At 41.9% G+C, this 20,705-nt stretch overlaps 1 protein-coding gene across 3 annotated transcripts in view; it reads right to left on the bottom strand.

Moving 5' to 3' along the window:
• The window catches only part of TRIM55 (tripartite motif containing 55), a 35,226-nt gene extending 14,521 nt beyond the window's left edge, over positions 1-20,705 (bottom strand). For 2 of the 3 annotated variants that reach the window (XM_017812500.1, XM_017812502.1), the window contains exons 1-9: positions 20,410-20,705; positions 19,836-20,008; positions 12,111-12,276; positions 10,283-10,378; positions 5,872-6,105; positions 4,744-4,766; positions 4,520-4,644; positions 3,554-3,774; positions 1,381-1,668 (exon numbers count right to left, since the gene is read on the bottom strand). In XM_017812500.1, the coding sequence (XP_017667989.1) occupies positions 1,381-1,668; positions 3,554-3,774; positions 4,520-4,644; positions 4,744-4,766; positions 5,872-6,105; positions 10,283-10,378; positions 12,111-12,276; positions 19,836-20,008; positions 20,410-20,598 (1,515 nt within the window). In that variant the 5' untranslated portion in view covers positions 20,599-20,705. The remainder of the gene's footprint in view (positions 1-1,380; positions 1,669-3,553; positions 3,775-4,519; positions 4,645-4,743; positions 4,767-5,871; positions 6,106-10,282; positions 10,379-12,110; positions 12,277-19,835; positions 20,009-20,409) is intronic. The other variant, XM_017812501.1, reaches the window with a different exon arrangement.

Raw genomic sequence — 20,705 nt, 5'->3', positions numbered from 1 at the left:
AGCAGATTTGAGAATTTTAAAGTGGTTTCTTTTCCGTACAAATTCCACTCAAATATTCTCAAATCAAACCCTGACTTGAAAAATAGCTACTGAAATTTGGTGGCCAAATGGTGCTTTTGTTAAGAAAGTGAGTGAAGTCAGTGAGAATCCTTCAGCCTCTAAATTCAAGTGTCACTGACTGAAACCTCTAGCTAAAAGATGTCCAGTGATAGCAAGCAAATTAGAGGTATCCAGCCTCTTTTATCAGATCTCTGTGAACTCTTTCTCCTAACTTTTTGCCTTGCACATGATTGTTTAATATGGTAGGCCCGCTTATGTATGCTATATAGCCAACTCCAACTTTAAAGGAAAAAGCATGAAATACTACTCACTTGTGCTTTCTCGCACACATACATAATCTCTTGTTGCACACATATAGGTAGCTGCTTTGTTAAAATGTGCAGCATGAGCCTGTAAATGGGGATGGTTTGATTTAGAGAGTGCTGCTCATGGGCTGGTAACCAGGCACTGGAGCAGGAGCTGGTGTACTGTGCAAATCCGCAAATTCTTGGACAGTTCCCTCAGCTCTATTGCCTATATCCATGTGCAATTTGTATACAGGTGCAGAAGGAGGAATATTCAAATTCAGGTCATACCAACTCTAACACTGTAATTTTAAGGAAAACTTCCTGCTGTACTCCACACATCAGTCTCAGTTATCCAATCTAGCTTCTGGCAGTCTAACATTGAACTGGGATGTATTATCTTCATGATCTCCCTTATTCAGGTCTCAAAAATCCTTGGAGACACACGTCTGAACCCAGGAAATCACACTGCTTATTGAGAGGCAATCAAACACACAAGGAGGTTCTGAGTGTCTGCATAGCTTCGTGTTCACATGGGGAAGCCGTGCACTTCAGGTGCAGCCACGGAGCTGCGGAAGGCAAAGCCAGGCCATAGCTGCTCAACCAGCCACTGTAGGATGGCATGTGCACGGGCTTTCAACAGGTGACGAGAGTAATCTCATGCACAGGATTTCTTGGCTACCAACACATGCAAATATCTGATGCACATAGGCTTTATCAGCCTCTCCAACAGCTCCTGAGTCACTGTGTGTGAGCAGCTTGGATAACAGCTCTCACCAGCGAGGTGCACCGGCAGTTAAGCACAAGCAACCATCAACATGCTGCTCTGAAGCTCAGGAGTCACCCTGTCGCATATTGAAACCATCTACAAATCCAGCAGACTTGCTGGAGTGATAGTTTATACTGTTCACGTGTTTTTTAAATTATTCTCATTCTTTAGCATGCGGAGGAAAATGAAGCCACATTTTCCTTAACAACTGCTGTTCCCGCCTTGCTGCGTGTCACAGCCCTCTGAGGTGACATTGGAAGCACTGACCTTGGATGTTGCTGCAGTGGCATTACTTTCCTTACTACTCCCTGGTGCACTCTCCTCTTCCGTTGCCGCTGTTGGGGCTTCTGACTTCTTTGCACTTGTTTCCAGAGAAACAGGACTCCCTACTTTCCCCAGCCCACTCACTGGGGTTGAGCTTGGACTGCTTGGTTGCCGTGACTGAGACTTATACCAGCTAGGGTAAAACAAGGGATCCGTGGTTTCTGCTGTGGCTGGCATTTGAGTGTCAGATTCTGGGGTCTGCTGAGAACCACCTGGTGTCACAACCACATCCTTAATCAGGACAGATAAAGAGAAGAACAAGCAGAGTGCACCACGTTACCTTTCCAGCTGCAGTCAAATTGTTCTGTGTGTTGTGTTTGTTACGTATCACTGCAAGGCATAGATTTGTCCTAATATATGGTCTGAAAGAATTGCAATCAAAATGCAAAGCAAAAGCAACTATCACTTGAATAACATAGATAAGGGAAAGAAAATAAATTAGAAAAATAGAATAGGAGGGTAGAACTAGCTGGGAGGGGAGTGCTGACTGAGAAGAGAGTGAAAAAAGAGGTTCTTTAATTAAGATACATGCCCAATTCAACTCTAAAAACACAGGAAATTCTGCATAAGAACCTCATAAACCCATACCAGCCATTCATGGCTGGTGTAGGTACTTTCGAATGGCTTGTTGGGTTTCATGTTAAGAACAACACCTTTACCAATGAGTATGATAGGAGCAGTCAGAACAAGGTGAATACAAAGACACTGGAGAGAAACATTTGCCCACCAGCCTTTCCATCAATGCTATAAGCCGAGCACAGTTGCTCTGCCAGGAAGAGGAACAGCCATCTGAACTGCACCTCTCTACATGCATCAAGTTCTTGGGGTTCCCACACGTGCTACCTGCTGTCCCCACAGCATTTCTGCTTTTCTTACACCAGAAGGCAAAAGCTGAAATACAGGTATCTCTCACACCATAACACCTACATGCCATGTCTGATTCCACACCTGACCATCTCCTAATGGCACTTTACAATTGCTAGAGCAGCATGCTGTACCTTTCTCATTTTAGCCTTTAGCATTTAGAAGTGAGAGAATTCATGTTACTGGGCAGAATTTCTTATGTCTTGTTCTTGTTTACCTAAAACCCTACATCAGTTTAGGAACATAAGTTTAGATAAGTCAGTGCAAATCCTGAAAAGACAAATTTTGGTTAAATCAATAAAACCTCATTTAAGAGCATCTTCACACAACTGATGAAAACACACACATGTTTTTAGATCAAAGTAAGAATGAATCTATAGTATTTGTTTTCCCATATTTTATGTGGGAGGCTTGCTACAATCAAGGATCCTTTATGTGTTTTCTTGATTTCATATTGGCCTCCTCAAATATCTTCACAGCAGCCTTTATCACTCAGCAACTTCACTGGGTGAATTGCATAAGAGGAGAATTTGCCAATTAATTGTATGCAAGGCAAGCTAAAGTAGCACATTAAATATATTTATAATGTAGGTATTTTAGAATATGTGGCAATTATGCTCTTATTCTAATCACATTCCCTAAGAAAAAGTGCTGGCCTAAAATATTCACACGCTGAGCCTGTTTGCTGCTAGATTGTAAAAGGCAGTTACCTCTCCTCTTTGGTGTATGACATTCCTGCATCCACCTAGACATATACCTAAGATGTCCAGAGCAGAAGGCAGCAAACATCGTTCACGGAAAACAGATTAGATATTTAGATTTCCACCATCTAAAAATTGATGGTGGGAAGCTCACTAAATCCAGGGGGAATGCCAACTTCTCTTAGTATAAATATTTTAACAACTGTCCCATTTACAACAGTTAGTCTGAGTTAAACCACAGCAGAATGTCCATTGTAACACACTTAACTCCCAAATGGAATCACTTTTATTTATAACTTATGTATCCCGTATATATCTTAATTTATCTAGCAGCTAATTTTTTGCCTATCAAGTGATATATATATATGCAGGTCGAGAGGACAGGGTAAAGCTGCATATATGTGTACAAGGGCAATAAACAATTTTGCTCTCCAGTGCATTGATTCCCTTAGCCCTGCTCCTGACCTATAGTGCCTACAGGCCACAGGGGAGCATTTTCTTGCTCTGCCATGCACACTCAGCATAGCTGGCAGGGAAGCAAAGACACTCACCTGACCAGCTGGGGCAGCAGGTAGTGACACTGGAGTGGGTTCAGCCAGGGGCTCTCCTGCTGCACTCTGCAGTTTAGGGTCTTGCTGAGGTGGCTGTGATGCTCTCTCAGCCTCTTCCTCCTCCACCTCTTCCTCCTCTCCCTCCTCTCCAGATGACTCTGTGTGGACTTCATCCAAACCTTCACCATCCTCTGTGCCCTCCTCTTCTTCTCTCTCCTCCTCTGATAGGACATGTGTAAAAAGACAGGATTGAGCACCATGTGAAGATGGCTACAGTTTCTGTGTAATTAAAAAGCCACTTGCAATTGCATTGCAAAGCCACTGATAATCTGCTGCCTGGCAGAGAAGGTATTGGTGAGGAGCCTGCTTCCACCAGCCTGGACTGGGCACTGCCATAAGGCTGCCAGCAGGTGCTTTGTGGAAGGGAAGAAACTGAACACACCTGTTGGTTAAAACCTAAAGCTGACCCCTTCCATGTGAAGGAGTACAGAAACTCCTCCCAGTGCAGTTATCCTCATGAGGGATGTGGAGCATGGCCCTGCACTTTCTGGGGAGAGGATACCCAGGATGTGGCACAATCTGCCAGGAAAAAAGCCCCTCTTCCAATTCTAGGTATATGTTTGTTTTAAACACCATTGAACCTGTCGTCATAAACATTTACCAGGCCAGTGGTTTGCAACACATGACTGGAGGTTTGGGATACCAACATCCCTAAAGCCAGACTGTCAAACTTGGTCATACCATTGCCTTTGTGCCAAGATAACATTAATGGTGCCAACAGGTTATGTTTTGGGTTTTTTTTAACCGTGATGGATTTTTGCTCCTTATTACAATTGATACAAAATGCTCTGGTTACATTTCAGGATGGAGAGAAATAACCAATTCAAGGTTTCCTACTCTGTATCATTGTGTAATCACACACAGCTGCAATTTAAGAAAGGAATTTTGGTGAAATAAATGACATACCTCTGTCAAAATCAATTTCTCGTATTATCTTTTCTTCTCTACTGAGGTTCACTGTGAATTGGTTCATAATTTCATACCCATCCTCTATTTTTTCCATTTGAAATCCTTTAGAAGCTTCAGTAATTCTAAAACAGAGAAATTGGTTATTGCCATTTGGATTTGCAGATAAATTTATAATTTGTAATTGATTATAAAGAATAAGAGTCTAAAGTTTAAATACTTACTTTTGTAGCAATGTTTTGGCATTCTGTGAAAACAAAAAGGAAATAAATGACTTCTTAAATGGTTCCATTTTTTCAGAGACTTTATGCATTGAGATCTAATTCTTACACTGGCTGCTTCTAAATGCACTAATACGGATCTCATTAATGACAACCATGATGTCTATGAATGAGATCAAATTTGGATGGTAGTTAGTATACAGCTGAGTAAACCTTTTAGTTAGTTGAAGACTTCTTAATTAAAATCTGAATATCATGGGAAATACGTACAATTGTTAAAAAGAAACAAAATGGAAATACTTTTCCTCTTTTTTGGTGTGCTTGTGGTGAAAAGCAATTGTTCCATTACCGCCTTTAGTCATAGTAACTATATCTTTGACTATCCATAAGGACATACTTCTGGAGAGACAAAATTCTGTTTGTCTTGAAAGATTATTGTACTCTTCAAAGGCAATTCTTTGACAAAAAGAAGCGGAGCTTGGGTTGGTTTGTTTTGGGGTTTGGTTTTTTTTGTTTGTTTGGAGTTTTTGTTTGTTTTGTTTTGTAGAAGACACCCTTCCAGCTTCTAATACAGAGGAATTGTAAACTTGCAAGACAGAAATTCTACACCAATGAATTTAGTGGACAGGTTGCTAGCGGTTTCCTACTCATCTCTCCTAAGTTTATAGTAAGAAAACAGAAGACAAAAGTTAAAGGAAGGTATAAAAATGTAACTTAAACCATAAATATTTAGTTCTTGAAACATTAATCACTTTGTCAATATGCAAATGAAACCTATAATTCACAGAAATTCATGTGCAAATGAACATATTGTCCCACCATGATATTAATGGGAAAATAAAGATTTGTTGGAAAATGTTTAAATTCCTGTTTCTTCTTTGGGATCAGAAATTCATTCGTGGGACAGTATATTTTGGTGCAAATAGCAAATACTCATGTTCTAGATTTGGATACTTTTCACAAGAAGACTAGATGTTTGTCTGAGCTGATTCAAATGTTTACAAAATGAGTTTGTATAAATGTTCACTTAAAGATAACCAAACTCTGAATGGGCCTAAAATTGAGAAATGCTTAAATAGTGTATCAATAAACCTATCATTCTTGTTGTATCTCTATTTATAGACTTTATACCTGCAAAAACACAGCCATTTCTGGTTCTTCCATGAACTGGATTCCTGATTCAACCAGTTTTGACACAGCTTCCAAATGATCCGCATACTTCTTCATCAGGGAGCGGACGTGTTCCAGTTTCTCCTCTTGGGTTCTAGTGATTATTTGTGTCATCTCATTTTTCCTTTCTTCCAATACAGAGTAGAGATAATCAAATTTTTCACACAACTGTTCTTTTTGTCGTCTGCAGCATTCCTGTGAATCATTTGGTTTATGTTAAACATGTTATGTTCTTAAAAGAGTTTCTATTTTTATAGTTACTTGGAAGCATTTTCATCAAAGAAATTCCTCTTTCTGAACAGTGCAAAGGATTCTGAATGACCCCAGAGACTTTCATAATTTTCAAAGTCCAAGCTATTGGAACAAAAGTTCAAAAACTGTTCTCAAACTCTGAATTTCAAGCCACTGAAAGCCCCCAAACAGCTTATTGTATAACTTGTCAGTCTGCTAAAAAGTGTAAAAGGTATTTGTGATGTCTGCAGTGATACATCAAAGTCTGCAGAAAAAGTAAAAGCCCCCACCGTATTAGAAGTGGGTTCCTTTGCGTGAACAGAATGGTTTTAAAAGGAGTGGTCATCTCAAATCAGCTCTGGAGAATTTTATTTTTCTTCCGAGTGCCTGGAGCAATCGTGGCTGGGCTTGGTTCTCACATATGCTCTCTAAGACTCTATTTGGACAGTAGGAGTCCGTTATATTCCATTTACTGTGCACTGAAAGAAGTAGAAGTTCTGTGAAGAAAATGGTGTGTGACAGAAACACAAAGAAAAGAAAGAGGAATCAGGTTCCAACCCTAAGTTCAGGCACCGATTTTCACATCTTTTTTTTGAGACATTTTTATTGTCCTTCCAACCAGACAACAGCATATTTCACCAGTAAGGAGGATGGGTTTGATGACTGCTGCATTGAGCACTCTCTAAAGAGCACAAACTGCACTTGTAAGGGAGGATTTATAGGGAGGAAATGGAAGACAGGTTATGTATACCGTCTGAAGTCTACCAAACCGAAGTACTTGAGAAACCTCTGTGCCCCAGGGCATACCCTTATTGTGGTTATACCTGGTTGTGAATGGTGGTGATTATTTAAATCTCTTTTCTAGGAACTGAGGCTGAATCAATTCCTCATCTTTGTCCCTTGGGGCATAATGCTGAGATCCTGGCAGCACAGGACTATTAACAGTCTCACAGTACTTTTGGAAGTGATAATACTGATTATTCATAGCACTTAGCCAGATAGAATCCCACTTTGTTCTTGCCTTTCAGTCAGAGCTCATTCCTATCAGTGGTGACAATCTGCTCGGTATTGTTCAAAGAAGAAAGACTTTTGAGGATGTACATTTGGCCAAAAATCACTGTCTAGGTTTAGGGGCTTAGGGAGTGAATAAACATCTTGTTGCATTGAACCAAGTATCCACCTCTGCTTCCCAATGAGAAAGGCTAGGCTAAACAGGTAGTCCCAATTTAAAATTCCTTGCAGGGGGTGCAGGCTTTTCCTGCCCTTCTGGAGGTTCTTGCCACTTTCCAGAAATTCCTGATTAATGTAATTATAGGGTGGGGTTAAGGAAGTTTTCAAGCCAAGTGAGTCATTGTTCCTAGGTGTCATTCTATTGTTTTGACCTCAAATAATTTTCTTCTCTTCTTTCACTCTCTCCTAGCTTTCTCCTTCTGAAATGTCATTCAGATCACTTGTAAAACAACCTTGATTTCAAGACAGGTGTATGCTATCTTTGTTGTTTGACACAGGACAAGTGTTAGAGGAAGAAGAGCAAGCAAGTGATAGCAGGGTGCTCTGAGAGATCCTTCCCTATCTCTAAGCTCTAATATATAATATTTACTGCCAGCAGATATTACAGAGTTGTGAATCTCCAGAGTGAGAGTGCAAAGCAGATTCTTAACTGCAAATGCTGAAATATTTCTGAAATATTATCTTTCTGCATAAAATGTTCCCATACAAAGTCTCTGCATGACGGAATTACCCTAATCAGATTCTGTGTAACGAAGAAGGTTAACAAACACATGACTTTACATTCTAAAAAGTTCCCAGCCTTTATGTTTTTTTAAAGCACAGCTATAGCAAAAAGAAAGGAGTCCTTGCTACTGAGCATGAGTCTCACTGCTTGTTCCAAAGGATCTCTGCTGACTGGCCTATGCTATTAGCATTTGAAAGAAACACTGTAATTTTTCCTTCTTTGTTTTACTCATATCATTTACAGGGCTAAACAGTACTTAATTATATATTACAGTTTTCCAGCTTTTAGCATTTTATATTCCTTTCTCAATTTTCAGCATAATCTATGGATTTGGTCTACTTTTCAATCAGTTAAAAGCTATACAAGTATTGATCAACTTTTTGGTTTGCTTGTTTTTCTGGGTTTTTTTAGGTTTGGATAAGAGCAATAGCTAAATATAGAACTATAGGCTATTACTTACTCCATCTAAAAAGAAAATGATCATGTATTTTCTGCTAAAGCAGATATTTATTGCTCTCTGCCAAGTGTTAAGCAGAGAGAAGAGACAATCCTGGATTGTAAGCATTATTTCCGTGTGTGAACATTTCTCAGTTCCAGCTGTAGCTTTTTATCTTCAAGGACAAACTGATGTCAATTCAGACAAAGCTCTTGTATGGCAGGAAATGTGATTTGCTTGAAATATAACATGGAAGTGCCAAGGTAAACTCTGAGACCTATTTTGTGCAATCTTTGGCTTTGAAGGTGAAAAACCTGCTAAAACATCTGAAGGTAAAATGGCTGCATTTTCTTTGGGGTTTCACTTTAAAGGTTAGACTTTAAACTAGTGGATGACTCTGAGGAAGCTAGTTCCAGACACTGTTGTGTTTCTCAAGGTATTTTTAGCACAATATTTTCTCCATACTTCATACTAGATGTTTGAAGCTTCGTTTCTGGTTCAGCTAGTTCAGCTTAAATAAGTGCAAACTTTTACTTTTGTATCATTCAAATTTCTGCAGTTAACCTACTTGAAAGGCTTGTTTCTGTCTGCAAAGTCCTGATAGCAGCCAGTTTCATCCTTGCAATGTGAATCCTTCATGATTACAAAGTTGGGGCCCCTGGTGGTCTAGTGGTTAGGGTGCAGCACTTTCACCACTGTGACCCGGATTCGATTCCCAGATGGAGCTCCTTAGCCCTGTAAGGCAATCCATCTAAGAGAAGGTCACTCTAAACAAACCTACGTCCTGAGGACCTCAGCTCGGCCCCGGCAGATGAACCTCAGGATTAAAGAGACACGCTGTGTCTCACCTAAAAAATCCACTGCGCAGGCTCGAAGGGTTAATGACCTTTCCCAAAAATCTTCGCTCGCGAAGACTGGCCATACCTTATACAAAGTTTTGACTGCCACTAACGTGCTCTATGATTTACTTGGGCTAATGATTTTATGTTCTTTAAACCAAACTTGGACAATTTTTGTTCTTCCTTACTCTGAGGAAACAGGAGCCTTGGGTGATTGTGTACATAGGTTGTGTAATCAATTTTTCTTACCAATTAGAATCTATACATTTTGGATTAACTTCTTTTTCTCTACCATTTCCCTTTTCTGCTCCAGCTCTGAAGGGTCAATATAATTCTAATTGGTCTGAGAGGGATGTGGTTCCTTCACTAGATGCTTCATCAAACTGACCACAAAATCAATTCATACGAGCTCCTTTCAGCCTATTGCTCTGTGATGCTCAAATTGGTTAAAGTTGATATTTATGTTTGCTTTGCTGATGCAAAGCTCTCGGAGGAAATGAAAGCAACTTCTGCTCTTGAATGACACAAAACTAATTCTAGCTCTTTCAGAATGAGGACTCTATCAGAAAATCCAGTAAGAATCCAAACTGTTCCCTCCCATAAGCACTAAAACAAGACTCCTTAAAGGACAATGTAAGTATATTAAAACACTACTTCTGTGCAGAAGGCAAAGCAATACAGAGCTCAGACATACCTGTGAGCCATGCTGTGCCTACTCTCTGGCTTAGAATAAGGCTCTGTTCACAGGACCAGTCAGGCTTCAGACTAATGCTGGTCGTTTATGGCTCTAGAACTGTTAAATGAGCTGGGAGTTGATGGCATTTTACTGGATCTGCTTTTAACTTCAGTGTTATCCTATTCCACTAAGAACGTTGAGCAAGACGTGCTGATATGATCCAGCCTTACTCTTTATCCTCCACCAATGGCCAATGTCAGAGGTGCTGAGCAGGATGTATCCTTTGGTTGAGGTAGTACATCTTGATAATGTACAAAGCCACAAGTAATGGTTTAGTGACACAATGTGGGAATGTATTTGGGTAAAGTGAGGTCTGTTAAAGCGTGGTCATTACCAGAAGTTTAAAAGGTGGGACTTCACACTGAAATAGCTGCATTTAAAGAGGTGTTACCTACCTCAACCGTCTTGCAGGTCTCCTCCAGCTGTGTGACTATTCCTTGCACTCTGTCGTTGCTCCCCACCAGGACTGCAATGCCATCACTCAGCTCAGACTAGGCAGTAAGGGGAGAGCAAGCAGGAGGGTGTTAGATACTGTCCCACTTAACGGTGGCACATGTAACATTGGGGAGCAGGAGACAAATAAGCCATACCAGGGTATTAGCTTGTCTTTCCACCAAAACTGAGGAAAATTGGAGCTTTATGTGCTCACAAGATACCTGCTAGTACTTTGACATTTGTTTCCTCTCCCAACACACTATGAAAAAATTAACATTTTTAAACTTCTAATTGAGAAGAAACTGTGGGTTTTGGAACTTTTATTTCAGAAGAAACTGGAGAGAAGGAAGCACATTGTTTTAAGAAAATCTTCTAGATACTTTTGTCTGAAGCCTTGTTTCAACACACCCAAAATATTTCATTGGGTTTGTAGAGAGAAAAGGCTTTGTCTCTTAAGGGGTTGTTTTTTTCAGTGTCTGGGTCTAGTCACACCACAATGGTATTTCCATGAGGATTGTAGCACTTGGCCTTGGAGAGAAGAGCTAGTCCATGGACCTGGAGGGACCAGGCTGTTACTGAGTCATTGGCATGTGAGCAGTGGAGTTAGGGCTGTGGTGAGAGGGGAAGGAGAAAAGGAGGAGAAGGTGGAGGCTGAGCCACTGGTGCAAGGGAAATGAGTGGAGGAAGGAAATGACATGAGTGTGGGTATGAAGAAGACTGTGAGGTATCCTTAGGAGAGACAGAGATGCTAGTCCCCAGGGAACTTGGGGAAAGTGCTGGAAAGGACAAAGGGCCCTTGGCACACCACTGTAGTAACAGAGACAACTGTGTACGTGGCCTCCACAGCTTTGTAAAGGATCCTTTGAAGCACACATCCTGCAGCCTCCAGGTTACCCCTCCCGTCTTGGGCATGACAGCCTCTTCTCACAGGCACTCTGGATTCAAAACTACAGCTTGCAAATCCCCATGCAAAAGGAGTGACTGGGGGCATGGATTCAGTCCAAGAAACTTCTCCTCCTTCTCCCACCTATTTTGATTGAAAAGGATGTTTGTAACTACTTTCCTGAAGTGACTTCTCATTTGTAGTTTCTACACACACGCATCTGTGTGACAAAGTTGGAGGCTGGGATTGCAAACTTGGCCTGTCTGATTGCTTGCCCCACTGGGGCCCTCCAGAAAAATGAGCTGTTTATCTCAGGAGGATAACCCAGTGAGTCAGGTTTTAAATTAATACTGTATTAAAAATAAACAAGTCTTTTACTGGTGACAGCAAGGGCAGAGGATGTTAGGTACATCCTGTGCTGCCAGCTATTGAATATTCCTGCATTCACTTGCAGGAAGAGGTTTTTCACTTAACTTTTCTTAAAAATGGAATGCTTAAATGTAAAAGTGCCTGATAGACAACTACTTGATTTGAAATGGTCTGTTCTCGTTCCAGTTCATGTGCTGGACATACCACTCACTTGTCTGATCTAAAAGCACTGAAAAAAAAGTGTTAGGAACATCAAAAGAGAGATCTTCAGCTTCACATCAAATTGCTCTCTAAAATGTTTAGTCACTATAATAAAAAAAAAAATTGGGACAATGTAATACCTTTCTGTGTGATCTCTCCTAAATTTATTTTTCTGTGTTTCCAAACAGTTCCTGCGGATTTACAAGAGCCTTTCACTCACATACAGGAGTGGCTAGGGCACCCCCAAACCCTTTTGTAAATTCGCAGGAAGGCCATGGGAATAATCTCCTGTCGATGGTTTCTGGGAGGACTGTGAGATACTCGAAGATATTTACCTTCTGCTGCTGGTAAACATTTGTGAGAGGAGCAACTTGACAGTCTTTGTGGGCACCAAAGACTTTGCACAAAGAGCAGGTGGGCATTTCACAGTTCAAACAATAGATATTAATTCTCTCATCTTCGTGCTCTTCACACATTGGCTGGTCACATTTCCTTTCAGGTCTGCAAAAGAAAACAAGTTTAAAACAAACTTTGTGCTCATGGGTTTCTGATGACAACACTTATGGTATTAGCATGAAATACAGTACATTTGAATAGCAGCATCCAAAGTTGACTTGAATACACAGCATAGACTTAAACCTGCTCTGTGGTACGACTAAATAGACAGTGGTACAGCTTAAGTCCTGACCCAGTAGGATGTGATGACAATATAGCAACATGACTTCATATGGGGATTCCCATATGAATGAGGAATTAGACTCGGAGTGTGACAAAACTCTTGCTCATATTTAAAAATTTAAACAACCTCACTAAGCCTGATTTCAGACTACTCATGTATTTTAATTAGCATGTTATCTAACAACTCTTTGAAATATGAAACATACCTAATTTCTTTCTGGTTCATCATGCAAAATGTTGGGCACTTGGCCTTAATGCAGCAAAGCTCTTATGAAGGGGACTTGTTTGAAGCAAGAGCTGTAGATACTGATGAACCTTTAGGCCCTCAACTCTGTATCTCTGCTGATGAACTTTGTGAGACATTGGTCAGGATTGTCAATACCAGACAGGACTAGGTCCTTAAGCCTTTAATATAGGCCAGCAACAAAAAAAGGTGTCACAAAAATTAATTTTGTGGCCCATGTTTAGCTTATACAGTGTCAAACAATTTAATAGTAGGATAGTCAATTGTACCCATCACAAAGAGCTTGGCTTACACATGAATGCTAAGCCAGGAACTGTCACCACATTATAGCTCCGTCCTGATCTTCCCTTCCCCAAAACGATTTAGCTGTATACACACAAGTCTACACAACCTGCTATTTTGGGAACTAATTTAGTTGCAGGTTCCTTCAAATGAGCCACTCAGCTGATGTTCCCAGTGCAAGTGAGACCTCTGGTTTGGTGCACGTGGGCAGGGTGGTGCTTTTCTGAGCCATGCTTCAGGCTTAACACCCTGAGCACACCTGTGTCAAGCACATGAGTGTATGACGATGTGGCACCAGAAGACAGAGTCAGGAGATTGATAAAGAGAGTGTGTCTGGGTGTTCAAGCTTCCAAAAGCTGACACTTCTACTGTGGCAGTGTTAAATATTTCCAGCATAAACCATTATCCCCTTCTGCTACTGTTTAGAAGGGGAACTATGACTTAGATGTAGCAAGTGGAACAATAAATATAACAATGGAACAATGGAACAATAAACATAGAAATGTATCTTTCCATCATTAGATAGAAAATATTTTCCTAAACTATAGAATTTAGTGGAATTACATGGGAACATTTTTTAAAGCCATTCTATAGAGCTCTGTAGCAAGGAGGCAACGAGTCACTATATTAAAGCTTAAAAATGTATGGAAAAAGCATTATTTTATATTATATTACAGTAGAGTTTTTCCATACAGCTTGGTAGAGTTGATATGGCATTTATTTTTTAATGATAAAGTACAGATTTTTCTCTTCTGAAGGGAATGGAATGTGATCAGTTAGATGCATTTTTAAAAAAAGCAAGAAAGAAAACGTCTCACACATTCTTTTTTTTTTTTTTTGTAATTCAAGAGGGCCCTGGGATTTAAAGGGATCATAAGGAATATCTCTAATCTGAAATATAACACCATATACCAGAATAAAACAAGTTGAACAGTTCTAAAGGATGCCTATATTATTTGGGTCAGATTTCCATTAACATAAGGCACTTTGTCAAATCCACCATCATTTCAATGCTAGTCAAAAGAGGTGTGTCTCCTCCATAAAAAATGCTTTACATTGTTTGCAGATGACTGCAAACAGCCCCTAATATATTCACATTATAGTGCACAGTGGGAGTGCCCATGTGTGAGGGCAATATAATGAATTTCAAAGTGATTAATTAAGCCTGAAATAGTGTCTCTCCCTGCAAATATTTACAAGACTGGAGCCAGAAGCTACTAGAATTTTATTGGACACTGGAGTGGTGCCAGTTGCATGAAAGACACGTTGCACAGAGCAAAAAGGTGACAGTGTCAGGCAAGTTCGGCCAGAAGCAGACAACCTTCAAAGGTGCCGCAGAGAGCTGGAAGAAACCTGGCAGAACTCCCTGAACTAGTGGGGCCCTAAAGACAGTGTCAGAAGACTAGAAATAAACAGATTGAGTCTCCTTTAGGCTGTACAAAAGGAGAGATTTTTAGCACGGCATTCTTCAGTGACTTCAGAGGGGATCCTCTAGGTCTATGTTGGTGTAGCAAAGGCCAAAACACAATCTCTAAATTTAAAATGGAGATTGCTTCTGAAAGAGGAGATTAAAGAGTAGCTGATAGGAAAATTACAGCATGGCTTTAGTAAGAGAAAAGCTTCACCACAGCTGTGATTGTGACCAAAGAAATGGCAGATTGCTGAAATGTCCTGATAGCTTTATGGTCTCATTCTCAGACTCTGCTCTTTGAGATGCAAAGCCTGTGTTTGACTGCTACAGGCTTATTCTTTTCCATTAAAACTTGGTTTGGACATTAATGTGCAGAGCGTTGTGTGTGTTTTATGGAGAGGAGGATTCTCAGGTAAGTAATGACTGGTAAGGCCACACCTGGAGTACTGGCTGTGTCCAGTTCTGGACTCCCCAGTACATGAGAGATATTGACATACTGGAGAGAGTCCAGCAAAGGGCCCTGAAGATGATTAGGGGTCTACAGCAGCGTTTCTGTGAGGAAAGGCTGAGAGAGCTGAAACTTTCAGCCTGGATAAGAAAAGGTTAAGAGGAATCTTAATAATGACCTTGATCTTACCAACACATTTGAGTGTCTAAATACCTGAACAGAGGGTGTAAGGAGGATGGAGTCAGGCTCTTTCTGATAGTGCCCGGTGCCAGAACCAGAGGCAACGGGCACAGACTAAAACACAGACTGAAACTATTCCTTCTGAACATCAGGAAACACTTTTTTACTGTGAGAGTGACTGAGCACTGAGACAGATTTCTCAGGGAGGTTGTGGAGTTTCCATCCTTGGAGATACTCGTAAGCCATCTGGATATGGTCCTGGGCAACTGGCGCTGGGTGGTCCTGCTTGAGCAGGGGTTGTTTGGACCAGATGACCTACAGAGAGAGGTCCCTTCCAGTCTCAGTCTTTCTGTGACTCTCTGATTTGGTGAGGAAATGTGCAATTGCTGAGCACATAAAGAAGCACACTTTAATTAAGAACATAATTGCTGTTTAGTTAGAAGGTGTGCTTTCCTCAGGACTTTTTCAAATCCAAAAAGGTCCCTGCTGTAGTCCTGAATCCAACTTTGATAGTGTTTTTACTGAGGATCCTAAGATAGCTGTAGCCCTTCCCGTACCATCACATCACCTAGTGTCTGCAGCTGGTCAGGGGATGAAGAGAATCTGCATGACTATATGAGGCACATAATGTAAAGTCATTAGTTATTAAACTCGGTATCAATCTTGGGCACACAGCACTAATGACTGGTCTCCACCTGACTTCATACTGCTCACCATGACCCTTTGAGTCTGGTAGTACAGGTAGTTTTCAGTCCAGTTCAGTTTCCACTGTCCGGTTCACTTTCCACTGTCCAGTCTAGACCTTATTTCAACAGTTTGCCAATAAAGATGTCACAGGAGACAGTGCCTGAAGTCTAGATAAACAATATCCTCTCATGCACGGAGTTAGTCATCTCACCATAAAAGGTTATAAGATTGGCTGGGCTTATTTCTTCTTCATAAATCCATACCGACTATTTCTAATCACCTTCTTGTCTTTTACATATTTGAACAGAGTTTCCAGGAGGGTTTGCTTGAAATACTTTCTAGGGACAAGTGTGAAGATGACCAGCCTGTAGTTCCCCAGATTCTAGTACTTGCACTCCTTGAAGATTGGAGGAACATTTGTTTTCTTCCAGTCCTGTCCAACCCCAGAAAACTATCCCAAGAATCGCAACCTTTCAAAGATTATTGAGAGTGACCTGGCAATGACATCAGTCAGCTCCCTCACTACTTGTAGATGCCTCCCCTCAGGATTTCCAATTTTTTTTTAATATTCTCTAACCTGATCCCCCTCCACCAAAGGTAAATCTTCCTTGCTCTAGACTTTCCCACTGGTCTCAGGGTCCTGGGATTCCTGAAGACTGAACTTTCAAAGTTCTATTTTTATCAGGAGCTCCCAGTTAATCAATGCAGATACCCTGTCACCATTGCTTGAGTTCCTGTATACGGGGATAGACCATTTTTGACCTTGGAGGAGGTGGTCCTTGAAAATCAATCACAACAATGGACTCTCTCAAAAGCAGTGAAAAGCCCACCAATACCCAGGGTAGAAATGGGACTTGAAAAATGAGAAGACTATAGAAGTTCATGTGGACATAAGGATTCCTATAGCTCTGTTACAGTAGTATCATGAATGCCTGGCCCAAGAAAACAATTGGTGCAGCTGAGTTTGGGGCTTTGTGTCCATGGGGAGTAGGAGAAGATCCAGGTCATCTCGCTCCTCATCTCTTTCACTGCACAGCCTGCAGGGCTCTTCCTGCAGCTCCCTTTCTTGGTGACCTGTGGTCAGAGAGCTCATTTCCCTGGCCCAGCCTGTCTGAGATCTCCAGACACCTCTACAGTCTGCCTTGGAGAGCCACATCTTCCCTTGGGAGCTCAGACTAAGACCTCGGAGGGGTCAGGGAGAGCTGCTTCTGGCAGTTCTGTCTGCCCAGCCCCACAACCCATCCATCACGCCTTCACAAAGCCCACACAGGCTGACTCTCAGCACACTGCCTGGTCCCTGCTGCACACTATGGGGCTGCAGGGACAGCCTGTACCTTGGGTTCTCCCTGGTAGGTGCAAGGCAGAGAGAGTGCTTGACCCTTCCTGATCAGGATTCAACTGGTAACAAAGCCCACAGCACCTTTTGATGTGGAACAGCCAGCCGAGCTCATTAGAGGCTGCCAGGTTTTACAGAAAGCCACAGCCTCCTGTTGCTACCCTTTTCTGGTAGCAGCAGGCATCCTGATGTTCCTCAGATAGTTCAGGTGATCAGTGGCCTACAGACTTTCAAAGATTGGTTTAATTTTTAGCCAACCCAATTTCCACTGGGTTCAGTCCTTTGCCATCCTTTAAAGCTTTGTAGGAGCCACCACCTGCTTGAAGATTTCTTCCCTTGTGTTGCTAATACATTCTAAATTGGGCGACAGGCTATGCTGCCATCAGCTGGAATTTGATGAGCAATGGGATAAAGGACCGTATGATGTGATACTCAGTAGATCTGCATGTGATGGCTCAGGCAGACCCTCCCAACCCCATAGCCCAGTGCCTGCCCCTGCTTTTATTTAGAAAAAAACAAATTCCCCAATTAAAAAATAAATTCCAATTCCAAACAAACCAACAAAAAACTCCAAACACCAAAAAACTTTTGAAATAAGCTATTTTTGTCTAAGCAGGAGAAAAGGCTTGTTACCTAAATGAATTCCCCTCACTCTCCTAAGTTGATGCCGCTGGCACGTGTAGCTGTAGTGAATTATACCCGCAGAAGGACTCAAGGGGAAGGGGTTCTTATCTGAAAATCGTAGGTGCTCCCATGAAGGAGGAAGGGTTGTCTTGGGAATAAACAAGGAGGCAAAGATCACATCTCATCCTTCTTCCTATGTACCTCTGCCAGACCCCAATCATCAGTATGGAAGAGACAGGTACAAAAGGGGGGAAGTGCAGAAGACTTGATTTCCCTGGACTTTTTGGTTTCAGTGGGACAGCACAGGGTAAAGCCATCTTACACTCTCAGGGGAGCCCTAGGAATCTTAGGCAGAGGGAGATAAGCAGCTGAGGCCTGTAAAGGGCCAAATACTTTAGATAACGCTGCTATGCATTGCTGCTGCTACATAATCCTAACAGTAACTTTCATCCTAAGGACATACATGAAGGTTAATAAGCACCTTAACGGATTAAGTAAATGAACCATTTGGACAAATATATAAGAAAATATGTGTTTATATTTTTTTTTCTATTCTCCCTTTTTATTCATCACGTGTTTTATTTCTGTGGAATTTTAAACAAATCTACAAAATCTATTCTTACATTTCTGTTTAATTGAATTTTGTTCCAATTGCTCATGAACTACATGGGGAAAAGGAGCTGTATTTCTTTATTTTTTTTAAAGTTAAATACAACTGTGAGCTGAAAAATAAAGCAAAACCAAGGAAGACATGAGGCCACACGTGTCCAGCTTATTTGGTCAAAAGCCAAGTCCATTATCGTAGCTTTGCTGATTAATTTCCTCTGAGATTTTCCTGACTAAAATAATATTTGGGTATCAATGACACACACGGGGGTAGATGACCTTCACTTGGCACTGAGCGCAAAGGGCAGCAGAAAGAACAGTTTTAAGCCAGCTTCGTGCTCTCTAACGCTTTGAAGCTTCAACCCATGCCCAGTTGCAACAGTCCTTGGAGGGATTCAAACAGCTGAGAATAGCCAAAGCCACCGTCAGACTCCAAAACATTCTCTCTGCTGGTGACTGTCCTCCTCTGCCCCCTTTAGGTACTGGAAGGCTGCTCTAAAGTCTTCCCAGAGCCTTCTCTTTTCCAGGTTGTACAACTTCAACTCTCTCAACCTATCTTCAGAGGAGAGGTGCTCTAGCCCTCTGACCGTCTTTGGGTCCCTCATCTGGACTCACTCCAGCAGGTCCATGCCTTTCTTGTGCTGAGGATCACAGTCCTGGATGCACTATTCCAGGTGGGGTCTCATAAGAGCAGAGTAGAGAGACAGAATCATCTCCCTCCTACCTTCCCCCCTACTAAGTTCTCCACAGTGGTATCATGCATCCAACCTATCTGAGGGAAAGAAAGATGAGAAAATATTTTTCTGTTGCTGGATTCATTACACATCAAATGCAGGAAATTACCACTCAGGAGTAACCTTACTTTTTAGGATTAACCCATTCCTCTACCCTGAGGTCTTGATCCATGTGCATAGCCATTGAGCTCTGATACGTATTATTTTTGGTTATTCCTTTTCTTTTGTGGACTCCTAAATAAGACTTGATTTCATGAGTTCACATCTCAAGCTGACGGGAATGTAGACTTTTTATTACTGAGTTTTGATTCGACATTATGATGCAGCCGACCTTCTGTGTGAATTTCAGTTTTCTCCTCGTTTGCACTGTCTGTCCCTCAGGATTTTCTAACGAGATTTGAAATTCTTTCCCTTTTTTAGCATGAGAACACACAGGTTAAAGACAAATAAGAATTGTCTGAACTGTTTTTGCAATAAATAATATGAGCTACTTTTCCCTTATTCACGTGAGTAGCTGTGCTGACCTCAAGGACTTTGCTTGCACTGGCGAGTGTTGCTTGTGTGAATAAGCCCAATGTTCTGCTGCAAGGGAAGCTCAGGGAAGCTCAGCACCTATTTGGATAAGTTTTCTGTGCTCAGTGAGACCTGACTTCATTGCAGAGCAAACAGACAGGCAGGCATGGCAGCATGATCCTTTTCCACTCTTCCAAGAGAGAAAACAACTAGATCAACCTCATGGATGCCAAATGGAAAGACCAAAGGGTCAGCCTGCTAAGCCATGTCTGCTTTTGTGTCAAACCCCCTCTGAAGGACACACGTTCCCTTGTTACCTTGTGGACTCCTGCTTGTAGATGTCGATGATGTTCTCCACCAGCAGGTTCCTCTGCAGCCCATAGACACCATGTCGGTCCAGGACCACCTCGTGCCTGCAGGAGGGACAGCGGAAACGGCCTCCCGACGCCACAGTTGTACCTCCCCTGGTCGGCAGGTAGGGGTTGGAGGCCTGTTCTTGCCAAGTAGCACAAGGAGAGGAGGGTAAGGCCATGAAAAATCATGAAAATCTCTTCCAAAAGCACCAAATGGTAGGAAACCATTTGTCACTATGCCAAATAAGAGGGTAGCTCCAACACACCACCCCTGGAAAAGCATCTGGTGACTACTGGTGAGAGGCCAGTCCCTCAGCTCACACTTGGCCATGTCCCCGCAGCGAACAGGTGACACTTTCACCTGCTGTTAGCTCATCCTTGGCCCCCGGGGACATCAACTTTGGCTTTAAATCACTCTCCCCCTCCCGTATCACCAACTCTTAAAATCAGTCAACCAAAACATGTAAAAAACCTGCTTTCCCATTCATTCCAGCCTGTGCTGCTTGGGAAGCAGAGCTCTCTGTGGGAAGAAACCTACCTGGAAGATGTCACTGGCGCATTTCCGACAGAGGTTGTGCTGGCAGGGCAGGATGACTACGGGCTTGGTGAACATCTCCAAGCAGATGGGGCAGATCAGCTGTTTCTCCAGGTTGTCCATAGTTTGTTGCTCTTTGGAGAATGACTTATAGCTCAGGGAGGTGCTCATCCCTAGCTTTTCCAGGGGCATGTGCTCAGGACCACGGCCTTGTGGAGAGGTTTCCGGGTTAATTTCCCTTGAAATAAGTCCAAGGCTGTGCTGGGATCAGAGGCTCTCTGGGTTGCTCTGACTGGAGG

The sequence above is a fragment of the Lepidothrix coronata genome, unplaced genomic scaffold (genome assembly GCF_001604755.1).
Source record: "Lepidothrix coronata isolate B3197 unplaced genomic scaffold, Lepidothrix_coronata-1.0 Scaffold36, whole genome shotgun sequence".
Taxonomy (NCBI): domain Eukaryota; kingdom Metazoa; phylum Chordata; class Aves; order Passeriformes; family Pipridae; genus Lepidothrix; species Lepidothrix coronata.
Note: the sequence above shows the minus strand (reverse complement) of the source record. Positions and strands in the feature narration are given on the sequence as shown.